The 13381-nt window shown below is 50.6% G+C and overlaps 1 protein-coding gene across 8 annotated transcripts in view; it reads left to right on the top strand.

Moving 5' to 3' along the window:
* Nucleotides 1-13381, top strand: part of LOC119967321 (calcipressin-2-like) — a 296070-nt gene that overhangs the window by 224043 nt on the left and 58646 nt on the right. For 4 of the 8 annotated variants that reach the window (XM_038799697.1, XM_038799711.1, XM_038799754.1 and 1 more), the window contains one exon: nt 2960-3043. The exons of the other annotated variants lie outside the window; for them this stretch is intronic. In XM_038799697.1, coding sequence (XP_038655625.1) covers nt 2960-3043 — 84 coding nt within the window. The remainder of the gene's footprint in view (nt 1-2959; nt 3044-13381) is intronic. 8 annotated transcript variants of the gene reach the window in all.

Here is a 13381-nt window from a genome sequence, read left to right as displayed (position 1 = left end):
ACCCTTCCTATTTCTCAGCTCCACCCATATTGCCTCAGTGCTCGAATCCTCCATCGTGCCCTCCTTAATAGAACATATAGAAGAACATATAGAACAGTACAGCACAGAACAGGCCCTTCGGCCCTCAATGTTGTGCTATGATCACCCTACTCAAACCCACGTATCCACCCTATACCCGTAACCCAACAACCCCCCCCTTAACCTTACTTTTATTAGGACACTACGGGCAATTTAGCATGGCCAATCCACCTAACCCGCACATCTTTGGACTGTGGGAGGAAACCGGAGCACCCGGAGGAAACCCACGCACACAGGGGGAGGACGTGCAGACTTCACACAGACAGTGACCCAGCCGGGAATCGAACCTGGGACCCTGGAGCTGTGAAGCATTTATGCTAACCACCATGCTACCCTGCTGCCCCAATGAGCCATGAGCCTGGCTACTACTGCCTTCCCCTGGTGAGACATCTCCCCCAACAGTATCCAAAATGGTATACCTGTTTTGGAGGGAGATGACCGCAGGGGACACCTGCACTGCCTTCCTGCTCTTTCTCTGCCTTTTGGTCACCCATTCCCTGTCTCCGTCACCAATCCTAATCTGCGGTGTGACCAACTCACTGAACGTGCTATCCACGACCTCCTCAGCATCGCGGGTGCTCCAAAGTGAGTCCATCCGCAGCTCCAGAGCCATCATGCGGTCTAACAGGAGCTGCAGCTGGACACACTTCCCGCACATGAAGAAGTCGGGGCATCGGCCGTGTACCTGAACTCCCACATTGTGCACGAGGAGCATAACACGGGTCTGGGATCTCCTGCCATTTTTACCCTTTACCTTAACTGATTACAAATATAGTATCAAATAATAAATAAGTGAAAGGAATAAAGATTTTACTTACCAATCACAATACTCACCAACACACGAAGAGTTAAATTTCTCCCAGCAACTGCTAATTGGAGCACTTTCCTTGCCAGTCAATCAGGTCACTGCTTTGCTGTGATGTCAACCTTCACAAACTGCTACGTTGCATCCCCCTCCCCCCCTCCTCCCCACCCTACCCTTGGCCACCCTCCCCTTGGCTCCCATTCATCAGCATTACCTGCCAGCATGGCAGCTCCTTCCTGAAGGCTCCTCCATCCCACCTTTCATCCACCCTGATCTGTGTAGACAACTCCCTGTGGACCTCCCCCTCCCCCACTCAAACAAAGATACATTCAAAACCACAGGTCACCTCCTACAAAAAATAAACACCACCACTGGTGGCAATTACCCCCTTACAAACTTATTACCCCTTAACAAATAATCCCCACAATGAAATCCCCCCCCACCCAAGAAGAAAGAAAATCCCCCACACCCTCTATCCCCCACACTACCCACAGCCTCTGAGATCCGTTGTGCCAAATCCTCCGTCTCTCATCAAAGTTCGCTTGTCCCCCAATTTATGCTCTTTAATAAAGCCATTGACCTCTTCTGGGGTTGCAAAATAGTACTCCTGTCCTTCAAAGGTCACCAACAGTTTCTCCAGGCACAGCACCCCGAACCTTGGACATCTTGGCCCTGTTAAACCCAGCACGCTTTTTTTGCCAGCTGCACTCCAGTGTCCTGGTACATTTGGACCTTATTCTCCTCCCATCTCCCAGATCTGCGACTCCTGTGCCTCCAAGCACTTTTCGACTCCTTCGAGCCTTTCAAGGGTGCAACCACTCCTTCGATGGCCTTCGACTGATCTTCCTGCATCTCCTTTCTTTGTTGGCAAAACTCCTCTCTAATAAACACCATCAGCTGCTCCATCTGGGGTTTTCCAACATGCAACAACCCTTCCGACTCCATCTTTCTAATTGTTGCTGCACCACTGGTCTCTTCCAATTCTTGGCCAGGTCTTTAACCTTCTTCTGCCAGGTCTGATAATCAGCAGACATGTCATTCCGGAGAACTCCTCCTCCACACCTTCAGCTACATTTTCCCATCAATATTGTCCCATTTTCGGGTAAAAAGATCTCAAATCCACGCCTTCGAACCGGTGCTGCCTTGTGTGCAACCACTCACTTCATGGCCGCCACTGGAAATCTCAAGCGGCGATAGTTAGATTCTCCCTTGTTGGAGATGGGCATTGCCTATAATTTGTGTTGCACGAATGTTACTTACCACTTGTCAAGCCAAGCCTGGATGTTGTTCACGTCTTCTTGCATTTGGACATGCTTCAGTATCTGAGGAGTTGGGAATGTTGCTGAACATTGTGCAGTCATCAGCAAACATCCCCACTTCTGACCTTGTGATGGAGGGAAGATCATTGATGAAGCAGCTGAAGATAGTTGGGCCTGGGACACTACCCCGAGGTAACTGACCTCCAAAAACTACAGCCATCTTTCTTTGTGCTTGCATGCATACCTTGCATGATTTAATTAAACCGAAATGTCTATCAATTATGAATGTAAACAATGACCATTCACCGCCTCAATGCTTGTCAATGGATGGAACAATTCCAGCTAATTGAGGCTCCCTATTGTTTCCTCTTTTCATCAAATTTACACACGTATGAAATATTGATAACCTGGACGGATGTGATCATCTCGCCCTTGAGGGACCTTGCAAGATAGTGACCTAACACTGCACATTGATCCAAGCAGTACAGAAATATTAAATATATGAAAGATACAACAATGGCAAAAATCTATTTTGTCAGAGCCCTATTAATTGGGGATGTTAAAGGGAAGTATTGGGGTCAAAGAAAACAGATAGGCAGGATAATTAAGTAATTCTAAGAAAACTGGAATAAAGGTAGGTTAAATGCTAAGAAAAATGTGAAATAAGTGATGACTGAGGGCAACATAAGAAATGTTTGTGTGTGCTTAAATTAAAGAAAATATTGTTCCACTTACAATTGATGAAGCAAGCTGGAAATCTAGGACAACTGAAATAGTGGAATTATTAAATAGTGACTTTACATCTGTCTTTGCCCAGGGAAAAATGGAAAAAGTTGAGAAGTCAAATAGTAAAATGACAGAAACAGCAGAGACGGAGAACCACCTTAAGAAGCTAAAAAAGGTAAAAGAAAGGCTTGTGTTTTTATAGCTCATTCTAGTTACTTCAAAGCTATTCACAATAAACAGAGTAGACATTGGACCTTGTTGCATTGATCTTAAAGCCATAAAGCAGCTGCAGCAAGAGCCAATTTTGGTGACCCGTAGACATTCCACAAACTATGACTGGATATTGGGTGAGGCAGTTTTTGTTTCAAGAGTCTGGTGACCAGTTGAAGCAGGTGTTAGACCCCTTACATAAATCCTGTTTTAGCAATGCTTGGAAAATCTTCACCCAATTCCGGGTCAAATGCCTTAACACCCCTTACCAAAATTCGAATGCGCTGAGCGAAGGAGGTTCCACGCAGGAATCTTGGGCAGTGGGTAAGTTTTGTTTTAAATGTAATAGTTGTCGCTGTGGAATAGCAGGTGTTCCGATCCCAGTTGACATGTAAACTGGACAAGAAGACCTTAAAAGATCAAAAGACCGTAACTTATATTTAAAAAAAATAAAAAGTGGAGGAACAGAGTCACGGGACCGCTAATTAGTTTTATCAACAAGAAATAAAACATTTACTTTTGTGAGGGCCACAAAGAATCCAGCACGAGTTTTCAGGATACAAAGAAATAACATTTATTTACAATAACATATATATATATATATATATATATATATATATATACAACAGCAGCAACTTCCCTTGCAGCTAACTCCTCTCTCTCTGCTGGTTCCAAACTGGCCAGCTTTATTTATGCAGGGAGTCTGCTAATGATTTCTCTGCCCCCCCTCATTGGGGAAACTCATACTCCCACAGGATTGTGGGATTGTCATTAGTCCCCAGCCAATGGTAAGCAGGCAGGTTATAACATCCCTCCCCCCCCCCCCCCCAAAGTCCAAGGAATCCACCGAAGACCCTGGTGAAGGAGGGCGTCAGACTCGTTTTGCCACAGGCACGAGGCTCTGGATCGGGCGGTGTGTAACGAGATGGAGACCGGCGCTTCCGTAATGAACGGCGCAACGGTTGTCCATCCATGATCCGTGGGCCCGAGGATTCCCCCTCTGAGGTGCCTTTTGTCTCCATCTCGGAGTCAGAGTCTGCTGCCTCCATCATCGCGGCGTCTTTATCTCCACGTGGTTCTGTCACGACCTGCGCAGGCTTTGAGTGTGGCACCAGAGGAAGATTGTGAGGAATACTTTCCATTGTGTCTGGTCTCTGTGGCTGTAGAAATGAGCTCCTGGGAGGGGAATCTTTGGAAGTGATAGTCTTCTGGACCGAACATGGTCTACATGTTTGCGCTGGAGACGACCCTGGGCTTGCACCTGGTAAGAGATAGGGCCCATTTGGCGAAAGATTATGCCAGGGACTCACTGGGCACCACCAGCAAAATTCCGAACAAACACTGGGTAACCGGGCGTAAACTGCCGAATCGGCCGATGCTGAGAAAAATCATGTCCCTGCCGTTCTTGTGTGCGGCGTACTTTTGCGCCAATGTCCGGGAAGACCATGCTAAGGCGGGTGCGAAGTCTCCGGCCCATTAGGAGTTCTGCAGGAGCTACCCCAGTCACCGCATGCGGGGTGGTCTTATAGGAAAACAAAAAACGAGCCAGTCTCGTGTCCATCGCCCCGGAAGACTGCTTCTTGAGGCCTCGTTTAAATGTCTGTACTGCGCGCTCCGCCAACCCATTTGAAGCCGGGTGGTAAGGGGCAGTGCGGATGTGGCGTATGCCGTTCATCTTCATGAACCTCGCAAACTCCTCACTTGTGAACGGAGTGCCGTTGTCCGTGACCAGCACCTCGGGGAGGCCATGCGTACTGAAAGACAAACGCATCTTCTCGATTGTTGTGCAGGACGTTGTGCCTCCCATCTTATGCACCTCTAGCCATTTAGACTGGGCGTCAATTAATAGCAGGAACATGGATCCTTGAAAAGGGCCTGCGAAATCCGCATGCAAGCACGCCCAAGGCCGCCCTGGCTATTCCCAGTGATATAGGGGCGCGGCCGGTGGAAGCTTCTGATGCTCCTGGCAAATAGAGCAGTTTTGGGCCACCTTCTCAATGTCGGTGTCGAGGCCTGGCCACCAGACATAACTCCGGGCCAACATTTTCATTTTGGTCACACCTGGATGCCCATTGTGCAAGTCTCTCAGTATCAGCCCCTGTCCTTTTTCCGGGACAATCACACGCGTCCCCTACAAAAGGATGCCGTCTTCCACGCTGACTTCGGACAGCTTGGAGGAAAATGCCCGCAACTTGCTTGGGAGCTGCCTATGCTGCCCTCCATACAGGACTATGTGCCAAATCTTTGACAGGGCTGGCTCCGTCTGGGTCCACTCACGGATCTGTGATGCCGTGACAGGCAAGGTGTCCATAAAATTTAGGGTTGCAACCACCTCCCCGGTCGTGAAGGTCGACATGCGGCCGGTCGATAAAGGCAATCGGCTCAGTGCATCGGCATTCCCTATCTGGGTTCCTGGTTTGTGCTCCAGAGAATACTCATAAGCAGCGAGCAACAAAGCTGGATCCGTGCGGAAGCAATGGGCGGTATTGGCTTATCCTCTCTGAAAAGTCCCAGGAGAGGCTTATGATCAGTCACGATAGTGGAGTGGCGGCCATATACGTAATGGTGGAAACGTTTCACCGCAAAGACCACTGCCAGGCCCTCCTTCTCGATTTGTGTCTACTTTTTTTCCGCTGCAGTCAGTGTGCGGGAGGAGAAAGCTATCAGCCGCTTGGCCCCGTTCTCCATCTTGTGGGACAGGACAGCCCCAATACCATACGGGGATGCATCACATGTGTCGAACAAAGGCTTTTCAGGATCATAGTGGGTTAGTAACCCAGACGACGACAATTGTTGTTTTACCCGCCGGAAAGCGGTTTCTTGAGCCTGACCCCAAACCCAGGTGTGATTCTTCTTTAGCAGAAGGTGCAACGGGGCCAGCGTAGTTGCCAGATTGGGGAGAAACTTTCCGTAATAGTTTACGAGGCCGAGAAACGAACGAAGATTAAGTGTCAGTCGGGGCGTGGGCCTGTTGAATCGCGCGCACCTTCTCTGCGACGGGGTGCAAACTTTCGCGGTCCATCCGATAGCCCAGGTAGACTACTTCCTTCATCTGAAAAACGCACTTTGTGCGACGTAAACGGACTCCAGCCTCCGAAAAGCGTCTAAGGACAGCCTCCAAATTTTCCAGATGTTCCTGCTCCGACGTCCCTGTGATCAAAACGTCATCCAAGTAGACAGCAACACGTGGTAAACCTCTCAAAATGCCCTCCATAACGCGTTGAAAAATAGCGCAGGCAGAGGATACTCCAAAGGGCAAACGTGTATATTCATACAGGCCCCGGTGTGTATTAATTGTTACATATGGCTGGGAGGCGGGGTCCAGCTCCAACTGTAGGTAGGCGTGACTCATATCTAATTTTGTGAACGAGAGTCCGGCTGCAAGCTTCGTGTAGAGATCCTCTATGCGAGGCATTGGGTATCGGTCGAGTCAGGAAGCCGTATTCACTGTAAGTTTATAGTCGCCGCACAAGCAAACTGTGGCATCTGGTTTCATTACAGGTACAATTGGTGCTGCCCAGTCAGCGAAACGGACGGGCCTGATGATACCCAAAGTCTCCAAACGCATGAGCTTCCTTTCTACCTTCTTGAGCAAAGCGTAAGGCACCGGGCGCGCCTGGAAATAGCGCGGCGTGGCTCCTGGTTCGACTTGGATACGGGCTACAGCCCCTTTTATTTTCCCCAAACCAGGCTGGAATACATCTGGGTATCGTCCTAGCACCTCAGTCAACCCTCCAGAAACTGTTTGGAGGATGTGCTGCCACTGCAAATGGCGCAACCAGTCCCAACCCAACAGGCTGGGCCCATGGCCGCGCACCACAATAAGTGGGAAAAGCCCCTCCTGGCGTCCATAAACAACAGTGGTCATCGTAGTTCCTGCAATGTCCAATGGTTCTCCCGTGTAGGTGGCCAACCTGGCCTGTGTGTCAGTTAATGAAAGGGTCTGTATACCCTGCTTGATGCGGTCGAATGTCCTCTGGATGATCACGGAGACCACTGCGCCTGTGTCCAACTCCATCTCAAGCGGGTAACCATTGACCCGTACTGTCACTTTAATGGGGGCCACACGGGGAGCTGCGACACAATGCAGCTGCAGGCAGTCGTCCTCCGTCTCCACGTCCTCGGGAGTAGTCGCCGCAGGTTCATCCAAATGAAAGGTACGGCCCCTGGGCTGGCCCCAGTTTCGATCGGAACGACGGCGCCTCTGGTGCCCCCACGACGGGGTCGGCACCTACAAGTCTGACACGGACATGGCTCCACATCCATTGGTTCTGGAGTGGGCTACCTTCGGGGAGGAATGTCCGGCGGCCACTGGTGTCGATCCGGACGTCGCCTCGCCCAAGGTACTGCAGGGGTGCAGGGGGAAGCTTTCGGACGGAAGGGGCTGCACCCCAAGGCATGCACCTCCATTCCCTGTAGCTCCTGCACTCCTCGTTCTGCGCTCTCTCGGGACAATACTACTTGAATGGCCTGCTGAAAAGTCAATGTTGGCTCGGCTAACAACTTTCTCTGGGTGGCCGCATTGTTAATACAGCAAACCAAACGGTCGCGTAACATTTCTGATAAGGTCTCACCATAGTCACAGTACTCTGCAATCCTGCGTAGCCCGGATAGAAAGTCGGCAAGGGATTCTCCTGGGGTCCTCTCAGCGGTATTAAACCGGTAACGTTGGACTATCGTGGATAGGGTTGGGTTAAAATGTTGCCCCATTAAGTTTACAAGTTCATCAAACGTTTTGGTGTCCGGTTCAGCTGAGTACGTAAGGCTCCTAATCACCCCAAACATATGCGGGCCGCAGGCGGTGAGCAATATGACCACCTGGCACTCATTTTCGGTGATATTGTTTGCCCGGAAATAGTAAGAAGTCTTACAACACCAGGTTAAAGTCCAACAGGTTTGTTTCAATCACTAGCTTTCGGAGCCTGAGGAAGGAGCTGCGCTCAGAAAGCTAGTGATTGAAACAAACCTGTTGGACTTTAACCTGGTGTTGTAAGACTTCTTACTGTGCTCACCCCAGTCCAACGCCGGCATCTCCACATCATCGGAAATAGTAACGCATCCTTTATGCGTACTGGTTCCAGCTTTCCAGCGCAGCATCAAAAACATCCAAACACCCATACAGAGGCATGGTGTGATAGAAAACAACTTCCAACCTGTGTCCAACAAAAATCCAGGGAAGTGGCTTCAGCAGTGTAGACAGCTATTCACTTTAACCCTCGTCGCCAGTTTTGTGAGGGCCACAAAGAAACAAGCACGAGTCTTCAGGATACAAAGAAATAACATTTATTTACAATAACATATATATATATACAACAGCAGAAACTTCCCTTGCAGCTAACTCCTCTCTCTGCTGGTTCCAAACTGGCCAACTTTATTCATGCAGGGAGTCTGCTAATGATTTCTCCGTCCCCCTCATTGGGGAAACTCATACTCCCACAGGATTGTGGGATTGTCATTAGTCCCCAGCCAATGGTAAGCAGGCAGGTTATAACATTTACTAAACAGGAAAAAATTGGATTATGATACAATAATCCTTTACTTCCTGTCTTAGTTTAATAAATACACACAGTTTTAGGATTAACATGGATTACAAAATGCACCTTAATCTACAATGGTCTCATTAACACAATGTCCCTATTAACCATACAAGATGAGTGTGGGCAAATACTCTCTCCACTCTGAACCCCAAGTCAATGTTGAGGATGTCTGCTCAGATTCCCCCACCAGATGATTGTCACATAAGAGTTTCCAAACCACACTCACAAAAACACACTTTAAAAGCTTCTGTCATTAGTATGCTTACCTTGAGCAGTTTGAATTCTGAAATCCAGATCAGGGGTGGGATTCTCCCCTACCCGTCGGGGCGGGGGGTCCCGGTGGGATGGACTGGCGTGAACCACTCCGGCGTCGGGCCGCCCCAGAGGTGCGGAAGTCTCCGCACCTTTAGGGGCCAAGCCCTAACCTTGAGGGGCTAGGCCCGTGCCTGAGTGGTTGGCGCCCCGATGGCCGGCGGGAACGGCCTTTGGCGCCACACCAGCCGGGGCTGAAGGGACTTCGCCGGCTGACGGAAGTCCGCGCATGCGCCGGAGCGTCAGCGGCTGCTGACGTCATGGGGTCACTTCTGCGTCCGCCCGCAGAACAGGCCCGCCCGCCGATCGGTGGGCCCCGATCGCGGGCCAGGCCACCGTGGGGGCACCCCCCGGGGTCAGATCGCCCCGTGCCCCCCCCCCAGGACCCCGGAGCCCGCCCGCGCTGCCTAGTCCAGCCGGTAAGGTTTCATGCCGGCGGGACCGGCATGATAGCAGCGGGACTTCGGGCCATCGCGGGCCGGAGAATCACCGGGGAGCGCCCGCCGATAGGCGCGGCGTGATTCCCGCCCCCGCCGAAACTCTGGTGCCGGAGACTTCGGGAGACGGCGGGGGCGGGATTTACGCCGGCCCCCGGCGATTCTCCGACCTGGCGGGGGGTCGGAAAATCCCGCCCAGGTTTTCCAAATTACACTTTTGAACAACCGGGTGCTCCGGTTTCCTCCCACAGCCAAAGGATGTGCAGGTTAAGTGGATTGGCCATGCTAAATTGCCCTTCGTGTCCAAAAAAGGTGGGATGTGGCGGAGGTGTGGGCTTAGGTGTTGTGCTCTTTCCAACAGCTGGTGCAGACTCAATGGGCTGAATGGCCTCCTTCTGCACTGTAAATTCTATGATTTGCCCACTTTTAAGCTCGCCAAACCCTCCAATATTTCCTCACCCCCTATGTCAACTGTTCAAGAACCTCACAGTCTCTCTCCCCAAACTGTACCTACACCTATCCACTGCAGGAACTCTCCAAGGTTCCTTAGGCAGCAGCTTCTAAACCCACGACCACGACCATCTTGAAGGACAAGAGCAACAGATACCTGAAAATCCCACCATCTGGCTCCCCTCCAAGTCACTCACTACCCTGACTTGGAAATCTATCGTTGTTCCTTCATTGTTGCTGGGTCAAAATCCTGGAACTCCCTCTCTAACAGCACTGTGGGTGTACCTCCACCTCAAGGACTGTAGTGGTTCAAGAAGGCAGCTCACCACCACCTTCTGAAGGATAACCAGGGATGGCAATAAATGCTGACCTAACCCGCAACGCCCACATCTCGTAAATGAATATTAAAAAAACATGTCCTCTGACTCCACGCTCAGATTGCCCCCTTGGTCTCTAATGGGCCCTATTCTTTTCCTGGTTTTCCTCTTCCCCTTAGGATTCTCCCTAATCTTACCCACTAGTGCTTTTTCAGTGCTCTTTGCTCTCCTAATTGCTTTCTTAAGTTCCTTGCGGCACATTCTATACTCCGCTAAGGCCTCCGCTGATTTGCTCCTTTTGTACCTGCTTAATGCAGCTTTTCTTTCTCATCCAATCCTGCTGGGAACATGTTGACCTGTATTCCCCATTTCCTTTTATTTTTTTATTTCCTTTTTTAATCCCCCCCCCCCCCCTCCCCCCCACCCCACCTCCGTAGCTCTGATGTACATTTTTCCCACAAGAAGTCCCAGTCTACTTTGGCCTGATCCTGCCATATTTTAATAAAATCTGCTTCCCCCAATCCAGAACCATTTTGTGCAGACCATCTTTTTCCTTTTCCATAACCAAATCAAATCGTACTGTGTCGTGGTCGCTCCCACTAAAATGGTCCCCCACTGCCACCCTGAAAACCTGTCTGGCTTCTTTCCCCAGAATTAGATCCAGCACTGCGCAGTCCCTTTTTTGATTTTTTTACATCATGACATTAAAAAGCTTTCCTGAATAGATTTCAAGAACTCTGCCCCCTCTAAATCCTTTACACAATGACTATCCCATTTAGTGTTGGGGAAGTTGAAATCCCCTATTATAATTACCCCATTTTTATTTTTGCACATCTCAGTAAATTGTCTGCATATCTGCTCCTCTATTGTCTGGTGACTGTTTGGGGCCCTATAATACAGGCCCAGCAAAATGACTGCCCCCTTGTTATTCCTAACCTCTACCCACAAAACCTCATTTGAAAGTAACAATATCACAATTCAATCCACACACTTAACTCATCAGTCTGACCTATAATGCTCCTAGCATTAAAGTAAAGGCCAACGTCCGGTGACAGCCATGCATTTGGTGGCTCCCACTCAAGGCGGGCAGTGCTGATGGCCCTTGCCATCCACCATCTTGACCTGTGGCGTACCACAAGAACTGCCCTTCTCCAACTGCTCTCTTTTTCTTGCTGCCCGCCCAGTGGTCGATGGAGCAGCTGGTGTAATTTTTAACTTTTTCATTCTAGCAGCAGAGGAAGGAAGCCTCAGAGGACCTGGTTGTGGTGGTGGAGCCGCTCAGGACGGCAACTGAGAAAGTGGGGCAGAGGCTGGAGGCTCAGGGTCTGGCGATACAGAAGGTGGAAGAGACAGTGGGGAAGTATGAGAGTGGATGGCCTCCTTGATGGGGGAGTTGGGGATGGTGGTGGACAGCCAGAAGAGGCTGAGAGAGAAGGTGGAGGATCTGGAGAATTGCTCCAGATGACAGAATTTAAGGATAGCCACGATGCCCAAGGGTATCGAGGGACCAGACGGCGCTAAGTATGTGACAAGGATATTGGAGCAGCTGATGGGGGAGGGGGTCTTTGATCGGCCTCTTGAGGTGGATTGGATGCACAGGGCGCTGAGGAGGCCACAGGTGAGGGAGCCATCGAGGGCGATGGTGGTGCGGTTGCACCAGTTGTTGGACAAGGAGAAGATTTTTCAGTGGGTGAGGCAGACCAGGAGGTGCACCTGGGAAGGGAGTGCCAGCCTATCAGGACCTCGGTGTGGAGCTGGCGAAGTGAGAGCCAGGTTCAACCGGGTAAAGGCTGCCCTCTTCCAGAAGGAAGTGAAATTTTGGGTTTTTACCCGGCCCGCTTGGAGGTGACTTATCAGAAGAAAAAGATTTATTTTGACTCACCGGGGGAAATGTGAGAACACTGAATTTTGGAGAGGAGTTTTGGGTTTGTGGTGAAATGTTTGGGGTAGGTATTTTGCGTGGGATTCGACGGGCGAACGGCGATGGTGAGTGTGTTTGTTCGCTCTTCTTTGTTTGTTGGTGGCTGGGGGGAGGGGGGATTGGAGGTGGATGGGGAGGTTACGGACCTTGGGCAGGGGCAACCAAGCTAGCTGGGCGGGTGAGTTAACAGAAATGAAGTTGTCAGGAGAAAGGCGTTGGGGAGGGGTTGGGATTGGTTCTTTCTTTGGGCGGGAGGAGTGGGTTGCTAACATGGGTGTGGCTGGTGTGGGGCAGTTGGGAAGGGAGAAATGGCAGTGGACATCCAAGGTTGGGCCTGGAGGAGCCGCATGACACGGGCCAGGGGCTGACCCAAGAAGGGGTGTGGCTGATCGTGGGGGCGGGGAGTTCCCGATCAGGCTGGTTATGTGGAATGTGCGAGGGTTGAATGGACCAATTAAATGGTTGCCCATGTTCATGCATCTTAGGAGTCTGAAGGCGGAAGTGGTGTTTCTGCAAGAGACGCACCTGAAGCTGGGGGATCAGTCAAACTGAGGAAGGGATGGGTGGGACAAGTGTTTCACTCGGAGCTGGATATGAAGACCAGGGGGGGTGGCGGTGTTGATGAATGAGAGGGTGGCGTTTGAGGTGAGGAGCATTGTGGTCGGTCCATGGAGTAGGTGTGTAGTGGTTAGTGGGAAGTAGGAGGGGATGCCAGTGTCCTGATTAATGTGTATGCTTCAAATTAGGAAGATGTAGATTTCATGAGGGAAGTGTTGGGGAAGATTCCAGATTTAAATATGTATCGGCTGATTATGGGGGGAATTTTATTACCCCTCTAGTCCTGAGCATGATCAGCCAAAGCCGTTGAGGAGCCTGGCGGTGTGTAGGGAGCTGAGGGGCTTCATAGAGCGCATTGGGGAGTCGTCCCATGGTGGTTTGGGAGGCCGAGGGCAAAGGAATTTTCATACTTCTCCCATGCGCACCGGGTGTATTCCCAGATCAATTATTTTGCCATGGTTAAGGTGCTACGAGTGAGGTGGCCGACTGGGGTATTCGGCAATCATGATTTCTGGCCATGAGCTGCACTGGGTGAATTTGCGGGTGGTTCAGGGGAGGCCCAACAGCCACAGTGGTGGTTAGATGTGGGGCTGTTAGTGGATGAAGGGGTGTATGAACGGGTGAGGGCTGCCATTCATGGCTATGTAGAGGTGAATGTTACGGGAGAAGTCACAGCCGCCACGTTGTGGGAGGCATTCAAGGCTGTAGTTAGAGGGGAGTTTATCTTGATTGGGTGCATAGTGACAGGGTGAAGCGGGAAGAAAGGGCAAG

This window comes from Scyliorhinus canicula, chromosome 1 (genome assembly GCF_902713615.1).
Source record: "Scyliorhinus canicula chromosome 1, sScyCan1.1, whole genome shotgun sequence".
Classification (NCBI taxonomy): domain Eukaryota; kingdom Metazoa; phylum Chordata; class Chondrichthyes; order Carcharhiniformes; family Scyliorhinidae; genus Scyliorhinus; species Scyliorhinus canicula.
This window is presented reverse-complemented; position numbering and strand designations above follow the sequence as displayed.